At 43.1% G+C, this 25590-nt stretch overlaps 1 protein-coding gene across 2 annotated transcripts; it reads left to right on the plus strand.

The window, feature by feature from the left end:
• On the plus strand, positions 1-25590 carry TBC1D21 (TBC1 domain family member 21). 2 transcript variants are annotated; one of them, XM_020994734.2, is made up of 11 exons: positions 1-204; positions 5091-5198; positions 5477-5580; positions 8028-8122; positions 9373-9483; positions 9740-9840; positions 19197-19293; positions 19738-19838; positions 22044-22160; positions 24187-24270; positions 25511-25590. In XM_020994734.2, the coding sequence occupies exons 1-11, from the start codon at positions 148-150 to the stop codon at positions 25541-25543; spliced, it is 1008 nt and encodes a 335-aa protein (XP_020850393.1). In that variant the 5' UTR covers positions 1-147; the 3' UTR covers positions 25544-25590. The 2 variants fall into 2 exon arrangements, with proteins under 2 accessions (XP_020850393.1, XP_020850392.1); XM_020994733.2 differs by lacking the exon at positions 1-204 and adding an exon at positions 1842-2096.

Raw genomic sequence — 25590 nt, forward strand, 5'->3', positions numbered from 1 at the left:
CAGTGGGTAATCAGAGTAAAGGACTCTGTCATGGCTAACCTCACGGAAGCCACGGACTTTCATGCAGTATTCTGTGTCTGATTGGATACCTCTACTATCCCTCTCTGCAGCCCAGATTAAAGCTTGATCCCATAAATCTTAAGGTAGATGGGAAATTGCCCCTCAGAGTTGCTTCAAAAGAAGAAAGAACCTAAACAATTACAGGTACTTTCCTATGTCATGGGTTGTGATTTTAATTTTCTTCTTACCAGGTAGGTGATATAATGGAAAGGGCCCTGTGTTTGGAGTCAGAGGACCTGGCTTTGAACCTTGGCTGTGATACTCACCACTTTCTAACCTTGGTCAAGTCATAATATCTCTGGGTCCAATGTTTCTTATCATCAAAATGAGGCGCTTGACCTTGAAGTGACCCTAAAGGTCACTTCCATCTCACTATATAGGATCTTCTGATGCCATCATTATATCCCCATGATTCTTAGGCATAAAGGAGAGAGAATATTGGCTTTGATAATCTTGCTTCAAATAAAATGCATTTCAATGAGTTAGGATGGTTCGCCCAGTTCCCTCACTGCCCCTTGATCCAAGCTCTCTGCTCCATGAAGGGACTGCCTGTAGGTAAAACGCCTGAATGGCATCATCTCAAAAGACTGAGCTGACTCACCAGCCTGAGCTGAACCGGGTGAGTGAGCTCTGCCCAGGGTTGGGACTACAGGGATGGGGAAGAGGTAACAACATGTTTTGATTTAAAGGGGCTTGGCTGCTTGCAGCTGAAGAGATAATGAATCGTGTTATTAGGGACTCTGCTTAATTATGTTAATAAGAAATTGAAAGCAAGAGGCAGGATGCTGTATTTTATGTTGTTTTTTTCATGGTTAAGGGGATCTTGGCTCAGAGAGGAAAGAACCATCCATAGCAGAAAGGTTGTCAGAACTCCTGCTTTCAAATTGCCTCCTCTTGGTCCTGCCTCCTAATAGCTAAAGATGCTTGGAAGCCAGATGACACTTAGAGTGTAGAACCACATTTAGAAATTTGGCCTATTTAAGGGTGACAGCCAGTGGTGCTGGGTGCTAGCCATGCTCCTAATGACAGCCACCTTCACTGAAAAGTTTTGAGGTGAGCAGTCCAGGTGAGCCAATAACAGACCAGGTAGAGATGACTTAGATCAAACCATGTCAAGGGTAAGCCTTCTTTCCCAGTCTCACGTCAGCCTAGCAGGGTGAAAAAAAGCACTGGACCTGGGTTCAAGTGTGGCCTTGCCATTTACTAGCTGCATGATCTTTGGCAAGTCATTTAATTTCTCTGTGTTTCAGTTTTCATCATCTGCAAAAAGGGCATGATAATATGTACAGTACCTATTTCCCAAGGTTGCTATGAAGGAAGTGCAAGGTAAACCACAAAATGCAATGTATGTGTGAGTTCCTATGATTTCCTGCTGTTGTGGGTAGGAAAGAGGAACCTTAAGCTCCATCTCTTATTACTGGGCAGAGATGAGAGAAATGCTTTTGTGCCATGGTTTGGCCAGAGTGGAAAACTCTGCTGAAGAAGATAGGAGGTGAGAGTAGGGCCAGAATGGTTTCTCCTTCATCCTCACTACTCATTAACACCTTACCTGTTCTTCAAGATTAGACTTATACCCCACCTCCTCCAGGAAGCCTTCCTGGGTTAGCTCCCTCTCCTCTGACCTATATAGTAGCTCCTACCTGTCAGGACATTTGGCCCTTACCACAGACTGGCTGTTAGTTATCTTTGGGTGTATCCATGTCTTATTTTAGAAGGCCCCAAGTTTTCATGGTGTTCTGACGTCACTGTGATGACTATTCTAGTGTGTTTGTGATGTCATCCTGTTCAGTCTTGTGGGAAAGGCCAGAGAGAGGGACATCTCCCCCTCATGGTTTATCTGGTTGGTAAGTAACCCAGAGCCTTCTCATCAAAAAGTCACAGTGGAGGGCCTAGACTTTCCTCCCTAATCTGGAATTCTCAAGGTTCTGGGAGAGTTCCCACTCAAAGGTTGCTCTGAAGACAGCTAGCAGAAGGCCATGACTACCCTCTCTCCAGAAAACAGCCTCTCTGCCATGAGGTCAGCCTCTTTCATCCTGGTAAGTGGTTTCTAATGGTCTGGATTTACTTTCTCAGTCTCAGCCTCATCCCTACCCTCAGAGAAGCCTTTCACCTCCTGCATATTTTGCTTGGAGACATCCTTTCAGTCACCGTGGTGGTCATAAAGTCTTAGTTGGCTTAGTAAGTCACTAATTCATATTCCTGCAAAACCTCATGTCTAAGTACTGTACTGTGCAGGGAGGGAATTTTCCCCATCCTTCCACCCTCTCACTCACCTGTGACTCTTTACCTGTTTGCATTTGGGTCTCCACTACTCTTGGTGTATGATACCACCCACTACAGCTCAGACAGAAGTCAGGTCTGTGGCTAGGTGAAGGATGGGAAGGCCAAGGTATCAGGACTTAGGTCAGGAGAGCATCAGGGGAGGAAGATAGTTCCTTTCCTGTTAGTGAGACCACCCTCCTCAATCCCATCCAGAGCCATCTCTGCATGGAGGTGGAGTAGACAGTTTCCAGTTTGATGCAATGTAAGAGCCCTTACATAAAACATCTCCCTCACTGACCTGCCAAGCTGACTGAAGTGAGACCTGATACTTTGGGTGATGACAAGATCTTTTCTTAAAATACAAAGTTTGCTGCAAGAAAGACCATGAGAAGTCATTAGCAGTCACTAGCACCTCAGTATGAATTAGCTAGATGATTTCCAAGGAGATACTTTGATAGAAACAATAACAATAATATTGCTATAGCATTGTAAAGTTTACAAAGTACTTTATATGCCTTTTCTTACTTACAATCCTGTGTGGTAAGCTTTACAGTCATCATCTTTAGGCAGCTAGGCAGCACACGGTGGGTGAAGTGCTGGACGTGGACTCAGGAAGACCTGAGTTCAAATACAGTCTCATGTACTTTCTAGCTGTGTGACTCTGGTTTGTTTTTGGTTTTGTTTTTGGTTTTTATATGAGGCAATTGGGATTAAGTGACTTGCCCAGAGTCACATAGCTAGTGAGTGTTATGTGTCTGAGGTCAAATTTGAACTCAGGTCCTCCTGACTCCAGGGCCAGTAGGCTGTGTGACTGAGCAAATCATTTAACCTCTGTCTTCCTCAGTTTCCTCATCTATAAAAGGGGATAATAATAGCTCCTACCTTGCAGGGTTGTTGTGAGGATCAAATGAGATAATATTTATAAAGCACTTTGCACGTTAAAGCACTATATTATCATCCTTGCTTTGTAGATGAAGAAACTGAAACTCAGAGTACTTAAATGACTTAAACCTAGTTCTTGGGTTTCAAATCCAGAATGCCATCCACTGTACTACATGGAATGAGAAAAGGAGAAATACAGTCTTAGAACACAGGATGCTACTATGGGTGCTAGGTTTGGGTGGAGTCAGCAGAACACCGCTAGATACCTGGAGGTGAGGCTCAGGGAAGGGCACATCAATGGAAGCTTATTTAAAATGAAAAATCTGTCCACGAGATGGACCTGATTTCATCCTACAAGAGCTGGTGATTTTTTTTTGTCTTCAACATCATCATCATCATCATCACCACCATCATCATCACCACCAGCACCATCATCATCATCATTTATCACCATCATTATCATCATCACCACCACCACTACCACCACCACCATCAGCATCATCATTTTTATTAAAGGTGCCCACCTTAATTTAAGCTGGATCCATTGTTTTTCCTCATGAAAACAAGGGGAGAAAACTAGCTAGGCCCTGTCTATGAGGCTAACTTTTACCAGTAAATGAAGTGGGAGGGTGTGTGGATCCCTGCCTCTTCTTTTTTGCCCATGAAGGCCAAGACTGTAAAGCTCCATGTTCCCTTTTCACCCTAGTTTCTATCTCTCCTGCGAGACATTTTTTCTAGCAGTATTTGAGATCATTTTCTGGGCTTAGGTTTTTAAGACTCAAACTCTTTTCCCCTTTAGGGACTTTCCAGTCATGAAGTGGATGTCAGTGTTATTTCTTATGCTGTACCTGGTCTGAACAAGGGCTATCCTTTGATCGGCCATCCATAACAGCCATAAGAATGAGAAGCAGTTTGGTGTCATAAAACTAGCTAAAGAGCACGGGAGCAATAGCTGGGAGATTCTAAGGTTCCAACAACAGACAATTCGATTTTACCCAAAGTTCCTAGTTCAAATGCTTTGAATAAACCTTGAAGTGTAATGCGAATGCACATTACCATCATCATGGTTGTTGGTAGTCCAGATGCATATTCATACTTTTCCTTTGGGGCTTTACCCATTAGAGTTTATTCCAATCCTAACTGTATGCCAGACCTCACTTATCGGGATGCTTTTCTGTACTCTACTCCTCTTTTAAAAATTTCTGTATTTGTTTTTAGTTTTCAACGTTCACTTCTCTAAGACTTTGAGTTCTAAATTTTCTTCCCCTCCCTCTGATCCTCCCTCACCAAGACCACCCTACTCCTCTTAACCTAGAGTCAAAAGCCCTCCCTATCAAACTGTGGTCCTATTGCTTTAGGACTTCAGGCCAACTCATCATCAAAAGCCCATCTAGAATGCTTTTCACATTTAACAACAGTTGAACTCTTGTAGTGAGCATATACTCCTCCATCTTCTAATTATAGAAAAGACTTTAATTTGATTTTCCTTCATTTCTATTTTCCATTTGCTTCCTTTTTTCTGCAGCAGAAACAGATTCCATAGAGTCATGTAATAATCTCTATATAAGTAGTAAGAAAACTTCCAACTATTTTTTCCCAATCAGACCAGACAGAGTAGCATTCCCCTCTCAAAGGTAAAAAGGAACCATTCCTTTTTCTAATAGCCTATTTGCTACCTGTGGTGTTCACTAGTAATATTCATCTAACCATCATTTTACAATTTGCCAGCGCTACGGTTTAAATTTACAAAAAAACTCCAGCTCTTGCCAGAAACCATTTTCTAAAATGACCAGTGTCTGTGCTAGGACACATCATTTTAAGACAATATTCGAACAGAAAATAGAGCAAGATTTTAAAACAGCACTAAATTGGTCTGGCCACACCAGGTGAAGAGGAAACCACCAATCGACAAGACAGAATGGGATAGCTACTTTGATGAAAATGGTCACTTGGACAAATCCCGAGATTTTATTTGCCTCAATATCCTGGAAAGGGTAAGTCCTCCCATTTATTTTTGGAAAGGGGAAAAGTGGTTATCACCAGTGCCCCATTAATACTCTTAGAGAGTTGGGGGAAGGAGAAAAATGGCTACCACCAGGACCTCATCCATACCCTTAGAGAGTTGGAGGACCAGTAGGGCTGAGGAAGATAGGGAAGTAGAGGGCAAGGGAGGTCTGGCTTTGGGAAGGGAAGCTCAGAGGAGAAGTCCAGAATTTTGTTGTCTACTTTCATATGACCCTGAGGGTTGGCCCCATGCCCTCTCTGCTCACAGGGCCTGCACCCCTCCATAAGGACAGAGGCATGGAAATTCCTCACAGGCTACTACTCATGGAGGAGTTCCAAGGATGAGCGCCTGATGGTGGACAACACCCGGAAGTATGTTGGGTCCCTATGGATCTATAACATTACGGGAATAGGATAGAGGAAAGCGTGGGTTAGACTAGAACAGAGGGTTTGAATGATGATTTTTCTAGGCCTATTTCTTCATCTATAAAATGGAAACCATAGTAGTTGCATTTATTACTTATTTGAAACCCTCTCCAGGCCCCGTGAAACCCCAGACTAAGTAAGGGAAAGGTCTTTGTAAAGTTTAAAGTACTATATGGATCGAATTAGCATTATCATCAACTCTTCTGGTCTCAGAGGAAGAGGCATCTCTCTTCTTCTCTCAAGCTAAGCTTCCTGAGATCCCATCTTCTTCCACCTTGTAAGTATCAAATGAGATATTGCACATCTGTAATAAATTAGGCTATTATTAGGATCACAACTCCCATGATTTAGTACTGGGATTAAAATTCCATCATTTAAACCTGGAAGAGACCTTGGAAATTTTAAGTCCAATGCCTTCATTTTATAAATGAGGAAAATGAGGCTCACAGAAGTTGTGTCTCATTAGTCAATTAACAAGAATTTATTAAGTGTTTACTCTATGCCAGGAAATATACTAAGTGATGGAGATACAAAGAAAAAAAGCAAAAATGGTCACTGCCCTCAAGGAGCTTCCATTCTAACAGGTCAGGAGGAAATTAACTAGGTATAGAGTTAATCTGTACTAAGCAGATGGAGGGCTGTTTCAGAGGGGAAGGCACTGGTAACCAGAAGAAGAAGTGGGAGTATCAGGAAAGGGTCCTGCAGAAGGTAGAATTTGTTCTGAATAGAGCTCAGATTTGAACCCAAGCCTCCTCACTCTAAATCTAGTGCTTTGCCTGTTACATTACTATTGGCATTACCATGGTTGTCTAAACCAAAGATGTCAAACACCCTAAGCATTTCTGCCACAACTCTCCAGAGTACAGCCTGAACCTAATTAAAATGTAATTGGGGAAGATTCAACAAAATACATAAAAATACAACAGGACAGAGATAATGTTAATAAGCCAATATGCAGCCTGTAATGATCTTATATAGGGTTTAGTGCCCCCCTGTTTCTATTTGAGTTTGATACCACTAGTCTAAACTCTTCACAACCTTTCCCTTCAATTTCTTTGTTTTCATTTTCAATTTTTTGTTTTATTTTGTAGCCTCTCCTGTGTGCTCAACTATACATTCATCTCAACTCTAGAGGGAGAGGAATAGGAATGTTTATTGATTTGGGGGAAGCTCCTAGGTGGGGAAAGACAAGTACCCTACATGAGACAATTAAACATTGATATGTAATAGTATAAAATCTGGTTCTAAACTGGATGGTTTTGATTCAAAGGGCTCTGAAGATGAGAGCATAGAGTTTAGCATGGGCTAGAACGGTCAGGACAGACTTCACAGAGAATGCAACCTAAAGAGTTGGGGGAATTTGGAACAAGGGGGGAAGAGGCAGAAGGGGATCTTGGGGATCAGTCAGAGGAAAGGTCCAGTGCTGAGAATCAGTGCAAAGTGTGCAAAACAATAACCAAGCTGGGGCAACTGGAGATTTACTTTAGGGTACCAATGTGAGATGGGAGGGGATTCTTCCACTCTGTCATTCATTCCCATGTCTTATAATCCTCCATTAACCCGTTATAATACAGCATTACTGCTCCCTTTCTCTATCCTGGCCCCAGACCTTCATTCCTAGGGTCCATGGCTATGGGACCCCTCTCCAAGGCTCCCCTCTCTACACTGCATCCTCTACCTGCTGCCTACTCCTAGAGGTCAGGGGGCATGGCTAGAGGTCAAGAGTTTTGGGGCCATGCATCTGTGTCATAAACTGGACTTTCTGAAGGATAGGCCATGCCTTCTCTCAGAATGACTGTGAGTGGCTAGTGTCACTGGACTTAGAAACCTGTTCTATATCATTTAGGGAAGGTGAAGCATGGACCCAGGTGATATAGGCAGATGGAGCAATAAAACCCTCAGGTCTTCTCAAATATCCACTGAGCTTTTCCAGGATCAGCCCTGTCTTGTTCCTTCACCCAGTTGCCTCCTGAGCAATGATATCATCCAGTTTATATTCACAGAGACCTTTTTAGGAATCCTGTCTTTCCCTCATTCTAAAGTATGAGACCTCTCCCCATGCCTAGTTATGACTCTAGGAGTATAAGAGAAAGAAGGTTAGGAAGCAAAGATACAGAGAATCCCAAAACATCTGCTGTAAATCCCTCTCTGCCTTGAGAATGTATCTGGGAGAGATCTGAAGTTGATTATTCTTCCTTGTTAAGTTTGTCTAAGGCTGGTGGGAAAATACATTGGTGTTAGCTCTGTACCCATCAACCAGAGACAGTGTGTTTCATTTGTGATCGGTAGCCCCAGGCAGAGTAGGAATTCCTTGTTCTCACTGGCCCTCAGCCCCAAGTCACAACAGTTCTCATTGCTGGGCCCCTGAAGGCATTACCTTCATGTCCTTGCAGGAAAAACTATGAGGCTTTATGTGAAATGTATGAGAAAATCCAACCACTCCTGGAAAATTTGCACCGGAATTTCATGGAGACACGAAACAACATCTGTGAGCAGAGCTGGGCAGAACCCCTCGGGATCCCCTCCCTCAACGTCTTTCAAGGAAGGAAATTCCCCAGGTTTTATAGAACTAGCTGCAGATGCTTTCAAGCTTTGTGTCACCATTTGGGGGCTAATGCACCAACAATTAAGTCTCTGCTGAGACTCCTGGCCAGGTGCTATGGGGGGAAATACTGGGGGGGGCAGTACCTGCCCTGGCACACATTGTAGTACGGTTGAAGGGAGATATACACATGAGAAATCTACAGAACAGCACAAGGCAATAAATATGTGCCAAGACCTTTGAGTGCCATAGACTGGGAGGTCAGAGGAGGGACCTATTAGTATCCACTGGAATAGACACAGAAAGTTCCCCAGAAGAAGTAGAACAGAACTGGGCCTAGGAAGGGACGTAGTTGTTCGTGCTGATAGAAGGGAGGAGGGAAGACACTCTAGGCAGGCGACAGAGGAGATAGTGGTAGATTAGAGAGCAGGGAGATGTCTTAAACAAAGAAGGATGAGTATCTGTGCAGGCATACTGAGACTAGCTTGGTTGGAGTGGAAGGAACCAAGGAGGATTAGAAAATTCTCAAGTCCCAACCCCCACCAACCCATCCTGCTCCATCATGGGGCACAGCATTCGGGGGAAGGGGATGAGCTCCTGTCTCCCTCCCTGATGCTGTGAGGGTCTGGACACTGACCCATTCTAAGGAGAGGAGGCGGTAGATCAAAGGTTCTATCAAAGACAGAACTGTGGCCTTCCTCGTGACCCAGTTATCCCCATCACCTATTCCCTTTCATGTTCTCCATGCCCAAGTTCTCAGGCAGCTTAGCCCAGCACCTGAAATGCCCCAGTGCAAAAAATGGCCCTCAGAGGAAGGCACAATACAAAGTCAATGTGCTCACAGGCCCACAAGAAATGATAACCGAGGGCACTGAATGACCCTGCCATGCTGTGCTGCAAGCCAGGTGGGCCTCCCCACCTTCTCTCTCCTGCCTGTGACACTATGAGGCTCTGCATGAGTCAGTCTCAAACACCATCAGCAAAGGCTTGCTTCTTCTGGCTTTTATGCATGAGCTTCAGGCAACCCTAGTGTGACAGAGTTGGCCGCTCTTGAGGCTACGACCCAAAGCTCTGTCTGTCTCAGCTTTCCTTGCTGGGCAGCTAACTGTCCATCTGGTAGCTTTGTCTGCACTGGTCAGGAGAGTTCTCATGGAACTCAGAAGTTATTCTTTGCTTATCTACCCAACCTCCTGAAGCCTATGACATCCAGAGACTCTATGACAAGGATCCCCTGGGCAACGTCATCATAGACAAGAAACGTCTGGAGAAGATTCTGCTCCTGAGTTATGTGTGCAATACAGAGGCTGGTGAGCCACCCCAGGATGCCCCTGCCTCTGTCCCCACCCCTTGAGCCAGCCCAAGCCTGTCTCTTCCTCACCCTGCCCCATCCATCTCCTTGTTTCCTGGCTCTCTCTTCCGTAGTCTCTTCCCACAAGTTCCCAGCCTTTGCCTCCCCTGAGCCCTGCCCCTTCCCCATGCCCTCTCCTCCACCCCCAGCTCCCAACCTAAGGAGGACCTGGCACTCCATCCTCCCCCACCCCAGCTCTGCTATGTCTCTGCTAGAATACCAGCAGGGTTTCCATGAGATGGTGATGCTTTTCCAGCTGATGGTGGAGAATGACCACGAGACTTTCTGGCTCTTCCAGTTCTTTCTGCAGAAGACAGTGAGTGGCCCAGCTAAATCCTAACCACCCAGATGAAAGTGCCAACAGTGTTGGCAGAATTTGTTTGTGTTCACCTGCCTGTGTCTTGTCAGTCCCAGACCCCTCCCCCCATATTCTCAGTGCTCTCCCAAGGACTCTTCACTTGGCACTAAACTGACAGGGCAGGGATTAGCCTTGCTCCCCACTTAACACCAGGCTCACCACTTAACACCAGGCCCACCACATAACAAATGTTCTACTTATGATGAATGAATACACATGCATTCAATATATTCTCAGTCCCAAGATTAGGGGAATGCTGGGTTAGGGATGGATGTGCATTTTAAACCTATTCTGTTATCTAAGTAGTTATGTCAAACGGTTGTTGTTCAGTCATGTCCAACTTTTCATGACCCTATGGACTATATTGTCCATTGTGTTTTCTCAGCAAAGATGCTGGAGCAGTTTGCCATTTCCTTCTCTAATTAACTAAGGCACTTAACAGAGGTTAAGTGGCTTGCCCACAGTCACACAGCTATTAAGTATCTGAGGCCAGATTTGAACTCAGGTCTTCCTGATTCCAGGCCCAGAACTCTATCTACTGAGCCATCTAGCTGCCCCATGTCAGAGAAAAGCACAGTACGATTTTAAATACTACTACTGCTACTACTACTACTACTACTACTAATAATAATAATAAGTAGTAGTAATAAGAGTAGGAGATAGACCTATGATTTCATTGGAATGGGGATCTACCAATAAGGATATGTCCTTTTTCAATGCAGATGAGTACTCATTTTACAATTTACAGTTTTAGAGAGTTGTTTGGGGGGCTTCAAGGGGTTAAGTGACTTGTCCACAGTCACAGAGTTAGGATGGGTCAGGGGAGGGATGTAAATCTGGTATTTCCTGATTCTGGGCCAATTCCACTATTGCATATCCCCTGTAGATGATGATAATTTTTAGTCATTCTTCACTCATGTCTGACTCTTTGTAACCCCATTAAGGATTTTCTTGGCAAAGAGAGTGGAGTGGTTTACCATTTCCTTCTCCAGCTCATTTTGCAGATGAGGAAACTGAGGCCAACAGGGTTAAGTGACTTGTCCAAGGTCACATAGCTAGTAAACATCTGAGGCTGGATTTGAATTCAGGTCCTCCTGACTCCAGGGCTGGCACTCTATCCACTATGCCACCTAACTGCCTCAATAATAATAATAGAAGAAGAATTAAATTAGGAGTAGGAGTAAGAAAAAAAGGAAGAGGAGTAATATATTTGCACAGTAGTCCACAGAACATTAAATATGCTAGTATAAGGGTGGGGTAGACTGTGAGTTTAACCTGTGACATACTTGTGACCTACCTTCCTTTATATCTTCAGTACTTAGCATAGTGCCAGGCAAATGGTTGGCACTTAATAAATGCTCATTGAGTTGACTGTCTGGGTAGAAATTGGTCCTAGTCTATCTGAAATCTCTCAAAAAAAGATGAGATGAGATGATGATGATGATGATGATGATGATGATGACGACAATAATAATAACTGGTGCTTACATAGTCCTGGAAGGTTTGTACAATGCTATACAGACATCTCATTTGATTCTTAAAACAACTTTGAGGTGAGAACTATAAATATTATCACCATTTTAAGGATGCATAAACTGAGGCTGGATGAGTTGCACTTAGCAAGTATCAGAGGCAAGATCTGAACCCATATTTCTGACTTTGAGGCTAGTATTTTAACCACTGAGCCATTTCACTTCTCACTAGCAATGAATATCAAGACTTGGAATCAGGAGACTTGGGTTCTAGTTCTAGGTCTGACTTAACTCAGTGATGTTGGCCAAAGCCTAATCTATGAAAATGAAGCAATTCCCAATTCCTTCCCTTCCCCAAGGTTGTTGTGAGATCATTCTGTACATGGCAATGAACAGCAGAAATGTTAGTTAATAACGGTGTTATTATTTAATTGTCTTTGCTAGATTAGACTTTCCTTCAGTTTGCATCGTCATGCTTGTTTACAGAGATATGGGCCATCTATCTTGAAGCAAACTTTCTTTGCATTGCTGATGTGGAAACTCCCTCCATTGATGCAAATCTACCGCTGCCTTGTAATTGATATAATCCTAGAGAGTTGTCTAGGGGCATTGAGAGATCAAGATCTTCCCCAGGCTCACACAGCCAATATGTGATGGGGACAGTTCTTGAACCCAGCTTTTCCTAGCTCTTGGGCAGTCCCTCTAGCCACCATATGACTTTGCTTCTCATTCAGAGAATCAGAAACGCAAAACTGAAAACAATCTCAGAGGCCTTCCAGTCCAACCTCTACCCAAAGAATTACTCCCACCCCCAACAAGTGGCCATCCTGTGTGTCCACCTAAAAACTGAAGTGACAGGAATTCCAAGGAAGCCCACTCCACATTTTGATAACCCCAATTGTTTTCCTTATGTTGGGATAACATCTGCCATCCACCACTTGGAGAGTCTAAGTCCTAGTTCTGGGGCCAAGTAGAACTAACCTAATTCTGCTCCCCATGACAGCCCTTCAACCAAATCAAGACCATTCTCATGTCTTCCCTTCTCTAGACTAAATTCTCTGAGTTCATTTTGTCTTGCAGAATAGTTTCGAGTCCTTCAGTATATTGTTTCTTCATCAGAACACCCTGCAACTCTTCAATATCCTTTCTAAAACATGGCTCCCAGAATCAGACACAGTATCCCAGTCTAACCAGGACAGAATATAGTAGGATCACCACTCCCTTCATTGTGGACAACATGTGCTCTAAACAACAAGATCTAAAATCACATTAGAGATCATGAGATGGAGTGTGGTAAAGTGAATAGAAAAGTGACCTTAGGGCAGCTAGGTGGCACAGTGGATAGAGCACCAGCCCTGAAGTCAGGCGGACCTGAGTTCAAATCTATCCTCAGATCAAACACTTGACACTTACCAGCTATGTGACCCTGGGCAAGTCACTTAATCCCAATTGCCTGAAAAAAAAAGAAAGAAAGAAAAGAAAAGTGGCCTTAGACACAGGAAGACCTGTATTCAAATCCCTCCTCTGACTGGAGCTCCATTGCTGGGCAAATCACCTCACTACTCATTGTGACAAGCAAATCTTACAGCTGCAAGTTGTTGAACGGTTGCTAATCTGCATGGGGGTAGCATCTTTGGGGCAGCTGGGTGGTACAGTGGATAAAGCACCTGGCCTGAAGTCAGAAAGACATGAGTTCCCATGCGACTTCAGATATTTACTAGCTGTGTGACCCTGGACAGGTCATTTAATCTCTGTTTGCCTCAGTTTTCTCATTTGTAAAATGGGGATAGTAGCACCTATATATTAGGGTTCTTGTGAGGAACATAATAATTGTAGAATACTAGGCACAGTGTCTGGTACATACATCAATGTTAGCTGTTATGCTGTTGTTGTTGTTATTATTACACCAATAAAGACATAGGTTCAAAGCAAAGAGGAAAAACAAAGGTCTCATCAGTTGCTGTGCTATTCAGTCCTATAGACCCTCAAGGTCTTTTTTGTTTCTTCACATGAAGTTCCTTCTATGTCCTGTACAAGTGTAGAAATCCAAAAAGAACACTTCTCTTGCATCACTAATTAATTCATTATGTTAGTTGCAGGTACTTTTCCAGCCCTGTAATATCTCTTTGGATTCTGTTTCTGTTATCCCCTGTACTGGGTATCCCTCCCAGCTGCCATCTGGAAATTGACAATCTCACTATCTGTGCCTTTATCCAAATCATTCATAAAAGTTCTGAGGCGAATGAGACAAAGGATGGTGCTGCCAGGCCTCTGTCTAGAGACTTCCTGACAGGTTGACATCCAGCTCTTAATGGATTTGGTATGGGTTAGTCACTCAATTCCTATCTCTTTGCCTTTTCGTGAGAGACATTGGCAAATGTCTTGCTAGAATCCAACTATCTTATGTTCTAGTATTCCCTTGACTTACTAGTCAGATAACCTCAAAAAAAGGAAATGATGTTAGTCTGACATATTCTTCATGAAGGTATGCTGGTGCTTCATCACATCAACCCTTTCTGAGTGCTTACAGACTTCCCTAATAATATTCCTCCTCAAACTGATGGTAACTCACCATCTTATGTAGTTCAAAGAATGTACCTTCTCCTTTTGAAAATTAGGACAGCTTTTGCCTATTACCACTTCCAAGCCCCTTGTATAATTCTCAAAAATCAACAACAGAAGCTTAACAATTATATCCAAAAGCTATTTCAATTCTCTGGGTCATAGTTCATCTAGTGGCTAGAACACACAGAGGACAATTAGAGGCTCCGCTGTCTTCTCACTTCTCTTTGGTTCCAATTCCCTCTTAACCATTTTTGTTCTATCCTTCCCAGGCTGAAGGTCCTTCTCCTCAGCAGACAACACAGGCACAAAATGACAATTGAGTGATTCAACCTTTCCCTCCACACACAGCGGAGTGAACTTTCTCCTCCAACACAGAAAAAGAATTTGGTTTTGTTTTTTTAATTGTGTTTATCATCTGTCTCAGCTCAGTCTGAGCTTTCACAGTCCTGACACTGGTCATACAGGAGTGAGTCATTCTTTTAAATTCATCCTCAGTTACCTGCCTGCTATTCTGTCTCTTTAAAAAGCTGGTTTTGTCCCGTGTGGTCATTGCAGTCTCCTTAGACAACACCTGTCTTCTCACCTCATGGGACACAGCTGTGACTGCATCATCAGAATTTCATAGCCATTCACATCAACCACCACTGGGCAAATCTTGGCTCTGCTCTTCACCACAGGGTTCTAGAATTATATCGTATAGAGGAATCCTTGTTCGTGGCATTCATGCCACAATGGTAACACATTTCCAAATACTGAAAAGTTTGTAAGAAGTCAGCATGGAAGCCGACTTCAGTGGAAGCCTAGGAGTAGTCAGTAAGATACCTTCTTACTGATTTTCTCATAAATCCCATTGCTCAAGTTACTGAGGCCATCAGGAGAGTATTAATATTACAGCACCATTCTGAGAATTTTGGTTGAAGTCTGTTTTGAGTACAGAATATACCTGTTGTTCCTATTGTTACCACAAGGGGGCAGCACAAAAGGCTCTTAGGAAAAATCCCATCATTGACAACACCAGGAATCACTGTTTAATCTGTCAGCGTAATTGTAACAATACAAACATTTATGTAGCACTTTCAAGTTTGCAAGGTACATTATCTCACTTGATCTTCAACATCCTGTTAGGTGGTTGCTATTATTTTCCCCATTTTATAGATAAGGAAACTCTACAGTGACATGCCCAGTGTTATACAGAACAGATAACAGGATTATAGAGTTAGTGCTGGAAGGAATAGTAGAAGTCACCTAAGATTTTTACATCATTTTACAGATAAGGAAACTGAGACTCAGAGAGATGAAGTGACTTGCCCAAGGCTACCAGAGCAGGGATTTGAAACCAAGTCTTCTGATCCCAGGGGTAGCTAGATGGTATAGTGCGTGGATAGAGTGCCTGGCCTGGAATCAAGAAGACCTGAGTTCAACTTTGACCTCAGACACTTACTAGTTGTGTGACTCTGGGCAAGTCACCTAACCCTGCCTCAGTTTTTTCATCTGTAAAATGAGCTAGAGAAGAAAAATGGCAAGCCAAATGGAGTCACAAAGAGTCAGGCATGTCTGAAACGACTGAACAAAAACCTCTGATTCTAGATCCGTTGCTCTTTCTGCGTAAACCCAGTTCTTCCTGACTCCGCGTCCAGCATTCTGTCCACTATAGCATACTGACTCTCCAGTAACAGAATGAAAACATCCAACTGCAGAGAGATGCCTTCTGGTTTTTCAGAACAGAAGGTCTAAGTTGGAAGTGCCTCAGCGGCCACCTGCTCTCACCTGCACCCGAACAATATAAGATTCCCATCCATCCTTTGCTTGAAGACCTGTAGTGAAGCCCACTGTCCATGACAGTTTATTCTACTTCAGGGTAGCTCTAATTATTAGAAAGTTTTCCCCACTTATATGCTTCACTCAGTTTGCCCTCAACTTGCTTCCACATTGGCAGCTTGGAGTTTTCCCAGATGAAGGATGATCGCCACAACTCACTACTCTCAGGGTTTTAGGGCTGACCCTTGAGAGTGACTCTTCCTAGTAACACTGTAGCTCATGACTACCCACCTGTGCTAGAAAATCTATTTGGAAATCAGTCATTCAATTAATCTTAGCCAAAAACTTTAATGAAAATGGAAGTCAAATATATAACATTTTCACAATACTGTATCCATAAACTTGAATTGCACTTTCCCACTAATGCACACAGTGTCTGTACAAAGAAGGGATTTACGGGTAGTTCCAGGATAGTAAGGCACACTTAGAGAATATGTATGGCTGGGGCATCTCATAACACTGGAAGCTCAGACTTCAGTGGCTGCTCTGTCTCAGGAATTGCCCATAAATATTCTTTGGTGAGCATAGCTTCTGTGTTGAACAAATGCTTTCACTGCTAACCTGTGCTGATCTGCACTGTGGTGGATGAACACTTCACTGGGCATGCCTCAGCTGAATGAGGTAGTTTATTTTGCTGCTTCTCTTGCGGTTCTATTCCTAAGCTGCTTTTCTCCTCAAGTGAGCTTGCTCCTTGACAGCAACTGTAGTATCTGTCACTTTCAGTTTCAGGCTTAGCTGATGCTTTCAATTGAATTAATGTTGTGTTCTCTTAGGAAAAGGTAGTAACCCTTATCCTAAAGTAGGCAAAAGCTTCTACAATTCAGTGCCTTTGCAGGATTCTTCTGCTCTACCTCTCAACAAAAACAGATGACAATAAAAATAAATTTCTTCTTCTCTTCTTCTTCCCTTCATTCTCCTCCTTTTCTTTCTCCTCTTCTCTTTCCTTCTCCTCCTCTTCCTCCTCTTCTTGGCAGAGATCTTGTAGAGAACAAAAATATCTTCTCTATTTCAGCCACAGGTAATAGTGGAAAGAAAACCTAAATCTCTCTTTAGCTAAATAAATTTACTGAAGACAAGTGACAGTGCAGAGAAGGAGTCATAGCTTCTCCGACACAGCTCTGAAGTCTGTTATTTTACCTCCACATCTTCTTACCTCTATCTCTATGTAATTATCAACTGAGTCCTCTCTGAGAGAGAGATCTCACTTAATTTTATGATTAGCAGCCAAATCTTCATCATCGATCACTAAGCCATTATCAAGTAAAGTACATTTGTTCCATAATCACAAAATAAGTCTAGTCCAGAAAACTTAAGTGGCTTGCCCAAGGTCTTGGAGGTAGTAAATAGTTGTGTTAAAGTTTGAAATTAAGGTCCTCTGGAGAGCAACTGTATTTGTGGGCTGCTTTTGTCTCCTTGTTACAGTGATACATTAGTAAAATAGTAGAAGATGGTGATAGAAGAGTTACTGTCTTTTCCTTTATTCATTTCCATTTTTTCGGTACCAACAATTTATTCTAACAGGTTAGATTATAACTGTTAATGGTCTCAGAAAATGTCTTCTCATCTTTATCTGCTCTTCTAATTTGCTTTTAACTGTGGCCATTATTCTAACTAATTGATTTTCTTACTGAACACAGATAGCTAATTCTGAAGTGATTCACTCATCTGTGCCTAGTCACTTCCTGTCTGTTAAGATATAGTTGATTTAATTTTGGAGAATGTTATTTGGTTTTTCACCTTGTCCAGACATTCTTCTGAAAGAAGATATTCATGTTATACAAATATGAGGCTTCTGAATAGTCCAACAGCCCTTGGCCTCTTTCTTTTCTTAATCCAGAGCCATATTTTTCCAACATGTTTTTCATTATTCTCACCTGTGACAACCTTCACAATGATCAAAAGATCAAGGTCTATGTTGATTTTGGAGGATCTTGTCAAATTCCCTGTAGAATTGCTCTAACATTACGTTCACTACAAAGAGGTGTTGGTACATAAGTTGCAATTCAATTCGCATCAGGTTTTTGTTTTTGCTTTGCCCATGGAGCACTGAAAGGTGGAATGATTCTGAGCCTGATAAATGATTTCTTACTGCCTTTGGACATATGGTGAAATCATCTTCACCAGCTCCTTGATTTGCCCCTCCAAAAAGTGCCCATGATCCATCCTTCCATATAGCTACAGCTTTTTCTGTCTTCTGGCTTCATTTATAAGGATAATATCAGTGTCGATGTGGTTCCATTCTTCAAAAAGCCTAGCAATACATTGGTCATTGGATAAAAATCACACATAGAAGACCAACAGTTTAAATTAATGCTAGATCATCAAAGAGTCACCTACTTCTAAGGCCACTTTGCTACTGCCATTTTGAAAGTGAAAGGTAGGAGCTAAAGCAGAGAGGAGAGGATATACCTTCTTCCTTTCTTGGCAGAGAGATTATCAGTGTGGAATATTGAGTATAATATCCGTCTCTCAGAAGTGTTTGCTAATTTTTATTGTCTTTATTTTTTATTATAAGAGATGGCTCTCTCATGAAGACAAAAAGGAAATGTTTAGAAGTGAAAAGTGATATAAAAAAGCAATTAATGTGAAATTTTAAATATGAGTAAAAAGACCCCCTTTAGGGCCAATTTGTGTTTTTCTTTGAACCGTAGATTGCTATGGCCAAAGGAGTAATTGCTAGTGGTCAACCTATTTAGAAATGAGTTTCTTAGCATCTAGGTCAGCTGGCCCTCAGGTAGTGGATTTAGGCCGTTGCCTGAAAATTACTCTACCATTACTTTACAGACCTGAACATCATGGTTACAGTCTGTGCCACTTAGAATATTTTATCTCTCTGGGACTCAGTTTCCTCATCTATAAAATGAGAGGTTTGGACTAGGTGACCTCTAAGGTCCCTTGTACTTCTAAATCCATGATCTTGTGATCATTGGGTCCACCTCCATGCTACCACAAAGCAGCCAAGGGAGACTTGGGTGGAGGTCTCCTTCCTACCAGCCACAACGACACTTGTAGCCAGTCCTATGGCTATCCAACTTCACAGCAGTTCACTTCTTCCCTGATCCATTGCCACCACATTTGAAGTGCCTGTCCTCAGACTGAGCTGGCCACTCTGAGCTGATAAAACACCCACTTCCAATGGTTTTCTGCCCCTCTGCTCTTCACCCTCCCAAAAGTGGCTGCTGAGAGGTGCCATGGCTGGGTCATGAAAGCCTGACCTTGGGGATACATCAAGCTACTTAGAACCCTGAACTCTAAGACCTGACCCCAAATGATGTCAGCTTCTGTATGAGACCATCTGAGGAGCACCCCAGGCAAAGGTCTCTGTGGGGCTGGGGAAAAGGGAGTTCTTGAGGATCACAAGTGAGTTTTCCAATGCTCTCCAGTTGTTCCACTTTCTCTTCTCTCTCTCCCTCCCCCTTCCCCCTTTCTTCCCCCACTTGTCATCCTCTGTCTCCCCAGGAGCACAGCTGTGTCATTAATATCGGGGTAGGGAAGAACCTGGAAATGCTCAGTGACTTGATTTCTTTCCTGGATCCCACCTTTGCTGAGCATTTGAGTGAGTTGGCCTTTTACCTTTTACCCTCCTTTAGCTAATCCATCCCATCCAGGGACTCTGGGGGGTGGGGGCAGCAAAGAATTCAATCCAAACAAGGTCCAAGGGAAAGAGTACTGAATGTGGACCAGAGTTCAAATTACACTCTGCCAGCTAGACCTTATGTGACCTTGGACAAGCCACTTAACCTCTAGAGCCTCAGTTTCCTCTTCCACAAAATGAGGAAGTTGGGTTCTAATGGCATCCAGGGGTCTTAAGCACCTAGTCTGTGATGCTGCCTACTTGTCCTGATGTGTCTGGCTTCTAAGAGTTGAACTCACCTGTCATTTCATGATCTGTCATGCTCCCCCAGGGAGCAGAAACCATTCTGGAGAAGAGGTGGGAGAGTCTAGGGGGCCCAGGAAGAGGAGTCAGTCATTGGCTGGGTTTATTTTTCTTCCCCCATAGAAGGGAAAGGTGCAGGAGCTGTACAATCCCTCTTCCCCTGGTTCTGCCTCTTCTTCCAGAGGGCATTCAAGTCATTTGATGACGTCTGGAGGCTCTGGGAGGTGAGAAATTTGGGTGGGCTGGTAGATTAGTCTGGATAAGTCCATACCCTTCACCCTGTAGTCTTTCCTTCCTTTTCCCTTCATATCCACTTATCTCTTTTACGATGTTGGTAACATCCAGGCTCACTTTCCCAGGGGTCACAGGACAGGAACCAAGTCCACACCAAGTCCACACAAGTCAGCCTCCTTGGGGGTATGTGACTCACCCAAATCTGTCTACACCACTGTACCCAAAAACCAGTGTGAGAGAATCTAGGTGCAGGACAGGAACTTCCCTTGACACTGCCTGGTTAGCTCCCAAGAGATTTTGTACTAAGGTCTTTGCTGTTGAAGATGTCCCTTAGGGAGGTGTGGCACTTTCCCCTGCAGTGGGAATCCAGAGGGAAATCCAGATTTTTTTTTTCAGTTGCATCATCAGTGACACATTAAATCACTTTGGAGATCTTTCTTTTGGGCAGCAGGAGGAAATCCAGATTTTCCTCTTAGTTTGCAACTTACGTATTTGATAAGGGGATGGTACCCAACGACCTGGATATCTGACGAATGATTAAGATTGTTCAGGATGTTCAACTATGTCCCAAGTGGCCTGGGAACCCCAGATAAGCCAGTTGCAATTATTGTCTAGTTTCTGACCTCTTCTGGTTCCTATGAAAGTGCCTTCTCACTCGAAGCAGTACTCACATAGTCTGTTTCCTAGGGAAAGGAAACTTTAAAAAAATATATAATCTGAGCCCAATCTCTGTTGAATGGTCCAGAATTAAAGCAGAGAGATTTGATTTATTTTAACAAAGCTTCTTAAAGAACCTACCATGTGCATGGTACTATTGGATGCTAGGGTTACAGAAGTGGAAAATTACACAGTCCCCACCCTCAAGAAGCTTCCAGGCCAATAGGGTGGGATTTGACATGTACCTAAATAAGTATGATCCAAGATAGAACATGACAGGGCATTACACAGGTAGAGAGAAGGTGCACTAAGAAAATCTAAGGCAAAGATTATGTTCTTCTGGGGAGGTCAGGGGAGGCTTCATGGAGGTGGTGACGCCTGAGCTGGGCTTTGAAGGGAAAGGAGAATTTCAACAAATGGTCAAATAGAGGATGTTACTATTATTTGTCCTTCGTTCTCAAAGAGGACCATGACACCAGGAAGGTGATACCATGACATGCAAATGAATTGGATTTAGGTGAGGGAGGGCTATGCAAGGTCACCAGCCTCACTTTCTCCTCTGGAGCATCTGAGTCTAGTGGCCAGATATTCATCAGGATGACTGGAGATGGCCCAGGATACAGTGGGAGACCTTGGCCTTTTGAAGCTAAGGTTTTTAACAGGTCTCAGTTTGACTGAGGCAACACCCATTCATTGATTAAGGATAGGTAAGAAATGAGTCCAAAAAAATGGCCTCTATTACCTAGCTTAAAAAAATCCACCTAGGAGGGGAAGACCCTCTAGGTTTTTGTCCAAAACAGAAACAATTGCTATTTACGCTCACCCGGAGCCAATCAGGGCCCAAACAATGACCAAGTCAGGTTGGCCTGTTGGATGTAATCTGCATGAAGGGAAGAGAAGGGACAAAACCAGAGAAGTGGGTAGTCCAGTTTGGCTAGAATGCAGGATACTTAAAGCAGAGCAGTGAGAAATAAGATTAGAGAGATAAATTGAAACAAGATTAGATGGGCTAGATGATCTCTTGAGGTCTCTTGCAAAGCAGAGTCTCTGAAAAATCAGCCCTGAGTCCAGGGATCCTGCCCATTCAAGCATGTGGTAGCCGCTCCTTCTCTGGGCCAACGCTTCTTGGTTGTGGAACTATCTTCCATCACCAAGGCCCTGGGTACACAGCCCTCCTTTTTTCTCCTTCATTTTGTTCCCCTCGTAGACAAGGAAACCCTGCCATTCTCTGAGGCCAGGAACTATGCCTCTTCCTTCTCTTGTCTCCCCTAATCAATCAATGAACATTGATTAAACTATAGACTATTTTGCCAGAAAAAAAAAAAACTATGCTAGACTGGAGATACAAAAATGAGATAATCCTTGTCCTCAAAGAGCGTAATTATATTCTCTTGGGGAGGACACAGGTAAATAAACACAAGACACATTCCAAATAAATACAAGAGCAGTCTAGCATGGGACAGGACACACAATTATGAGCCCTTAAGTTACCCAGTACTCAGTAGGGACTGACTCTCCATGGCCCATGGCTTTTACAGGTCCTGCTGACAGGGAAACCCTGCAGGAACTTCCAGGTGTTGGTGGCCTACAGTATGCTGCAGATGGTGAAGGAGCAAATCCTTCTGGAGAGTATGAACGGTGAAGATATCATCATGGTGAGGAACCCACAGGCTGGTCTGGCTTAGGATCTCTGGGAGAAGTGGATACATCTCTTTCCTTTACCCCTCCCTCCTTCGACCTCTGACTTCCCTGCTCCCTGTTTCTTCCAACTCTGCCTCAGTCTAAATGAAAGGACACAAGGTTTAGAGCAGGAGTGTGTAGTAAACATTTAACAACCAGGTTCTTGATATATTCATGACATGCTTTTAATTTGCATTATTAGCATTTTCTTACATTTAAATAGCCAATGAAGCAATAAATCAAGCCCTGATGTGTGTGTGGTTTGCCAATTTCTGAGGCACGAAGGCTCACACTGAAAATTTAACAATCAACTTTATGCCAGCATTTTTTTGTTGTTCAGTCACGTCTGATTCTTTGTGACTCCATTTTGGGTTTTCTTGGCAGAGATACTGGAGTGGTTTGCTTTTTCCTTTTCCAGCTCAATTTACAGATGAGGAAACTGAGGCAAACAGGGTTAAGGTTGCCCAGGGTCCCCCAGCCAATGTCTAAGGCCAGATTTGAACTCACGAAGATGCGTCTCCCTGACTCTAGGCCTGGCATTCCATCCACTGTGCCACCTAGCTGCCCTTAAGCCAGCATATCCCTGTCTTAGAGTCAAGGCACAATGTGGTAAGATAGAAAGAGCATGATTCTGGACTCAAATGACCTGTTTTCAAATCTTGTTTCTGACATTTACTATCTCTGTGACCCTTGGGCAAATTACTTAACACCCAAGGGCCTCAGTTTCCTTTTCTGTAAAATGAGAAGTCTAGAGTAATTGGCCTCTGAGGTCCTTCCAAGCTCTAGACTCATGACCTATGCTCGGCCTGAATCTGAGTTCTGTCTTGCCCCCCATGGCAGTGTGACCTTGGGCCCTTGTTTTCTCCTCAGGAAAGGGGGGAGAATGGTACCTTTTCTTCCCTAGCCTCCTAGTGCGTAGTCATGGACTTGAGTGAGGACTCTTCAAGACTGAGCCTGGCAAATGAGAGATAATAGAGATTAAAGGATGGGGGCGTGGGTGGGGGGAACAGAAGGGGCACAAAAAAAACAAGTACCAGACTTGGAGTCACAAGAGAGCTGTATTCAAATCCCACCTCCAATACCCACTTGTTGGGTGACCCTAGTTAAGTCACTTAATTTCCCTGAGACTCAGTTTCTTCAACTGTAAAATGGGCATAATAATATCATCCTGTAGTTTCTATCTCATAGTGCCATTGTGAGGTTTCAATGGGATAACCTATGAAAGTGCTTTGTAACCCTAAAAGCATCATAGAAATATCAGCTCTTACTATGTTTACCCCATCATTGGTCCCTCCCTTAAAAAGTACCTAGAAGGTGTTGTACATTGCACATGATTCTGGTCTTTTTCCAATGTACTGATTGATTGTGTTGACTTGTTGACTTTTTTGTCTTTAAAAAATACCATTTGTTCTAGGGGGTGGCTGTCTGGGAAGAAGAAAGGAAGGGATACTGGAAATGACTATGATGAAGTAAAATAAAAATAAATTAAGAGTACCCAAGAGGGAACGTCTTCTTCATATCTGTTCTCTGAGGGAGTCAGTGATTCAAGCGGTGGGAGCAGAAGAGAGAGACCAAGGGAGCCGGGAATTCCCAGATGCTGCCGTATCTGCCCAAGAGCAGATGGGGGAGGAGGAGGTTGGGAAGGTGACAGAATGGGACTGGAATCTCCCTCCTTTCTTCTCTGTCAGTCTTCCTCTGCTCCATTCTTAGGATTTATTTTTCCCCTCCATTTCCCCTTAACAAAATTTGATCTTGGGCAAACTGTCACTGCAGAAAAGATCTGATGGATGAATCCATTCTTATGTGTTAATAACTAATATTGGATTTTAACTGGGGAAAAAGCCTTAGATGAGTAGAATTTCAGGGAGCTCGGGGCCTTTCCAGAGCTGATCACATCAGATTGTGTAGGTCTTCACCTCCTTCTGGTTGTGCTTGGCCTCTCAGGGGACACATCCCTCAGACAGGTCCAGATGACCCACAATTCCGCTTTCCCCTCCACAGGCCTGCAATAATCTTATTGACCTAGATGCTGATGAGCTTATCTCTTCTGCCTGCTTGGTCTACGCTGAATTAATGCAGAAGGATGTGAGTATTCAGAACTTTTAGGCCCTCTAAGGCAGCCATCCTTCACTGGCCTTCCTTACTGCCTCAAACCACCCTCCCCAAATCATCACTTTCCTTTGCATTCTTGCAGTGCTTGAGAGAACATTTGGTGCCAAATTATTACACTCTTTCATTCCCAACCAGACTCTGAGCCCCTCAGATGAACTCTTATCTCTGCCTCTCCCCACAACATAACTAATCACAGGTCTAAGTATGTAGGGAAATGTTGGTTCTACAAATGAATGAAAGCATGAGCAAATCCAGAAATAAGTGAATGAATGACTGAATGGGATGAAGGAGTGAAGAAGTAAATGATGGAATACCTAAGGAGCAAATGCAGGAATGAGTGAATGAAGGACTGAATGGGATGAAGGAGTGAAGAAGTAAATGATGGAATACCTAAGGAGCAAATGCAGGAATAAGTGAATGAAGGACTGAATGGAGTGAATGAGTAAGGAAGTAAATGAATGAATAACTAAAGTAATGAGCAAGAAAATAGATGAGTGAACAAATCAGTGGCTAAACGAATGCATGAAAAGACAAAAAGTGAAGGAATGAAGGCATGTCATTGAGTAAATAAGACCTCAAAGAAAGAATGATATGATAAGATGGATGAATAATGACTGAATAATGAAAGAACAAATGAGTGAGTGAATTAATGGTTAAGTGAATGAGTGAATGTGAATGAATGAATTGTGAATGCATGTGAATAAATTAAAGGATGTATTAGTGAATGAGTAAATGAATGAATGAGTGGGAATAAACTATGGAGTGAGTGAAGGAATGAATGAGTGAAAAGTAAATGAATCCATGTACAAAATAATGAGTAAGTGAAAAGATGAATAAAGGAAGGAAGGAAGGAAGGAAGGAAAGAAGGAAGGAAGGAAGGAAGGAAGGAAGGAAGGAAGGAAGGAAGGAAGGAAGGAAGGAAGGAAGGAAGGAAGGAAAGAAGGAAGGAAGGAAGGAAGGAAGGAAGGAAGGAAGGAAGGAAGGAAGGAAGGAAGGAAGGAAGGAGCCAAGGTATGAATCAGTGAATGAGTCAAGGAATGAGTAAATTAAATGAATAAATAACTAGAGGAATAAGTAATCCAGTGAATGAATGAGTGAAGAAATGAATTCAATAGTGAAGGTATAAGTAAGTGAATGACTGCTCTTGTTGCAGGTAGCTCCTCATCTTTTGAACTCCTAATGGCCCCTGAGCCTTCTCCTTTTATCTCCATAGGTTCCAGAACCTTTAAAGGAATTCTTCCAGTAAGGAAACAACAACACTGTGTTCAAAGCGGACAGACGCAGTACCTGGGC

This window comes from Phascolarctos cinereus, unplaced genomic scaffold (genome assembly GCF_003287225.1).
Source record: "Phascolarctos cinereus isolate Bilbo 61053 unplaced genomic scaffold, phaCin_HiC Scaffold_3;HRSCAF=262, whole genome shotgun sequence".
Taxonomy (NCBI): Eukaryota; Metazoa; Chordata; class Mammalia; order Diprotodontia; family Phascolarctidae; genus Phascolarctos; species Phascolarctos cinereus.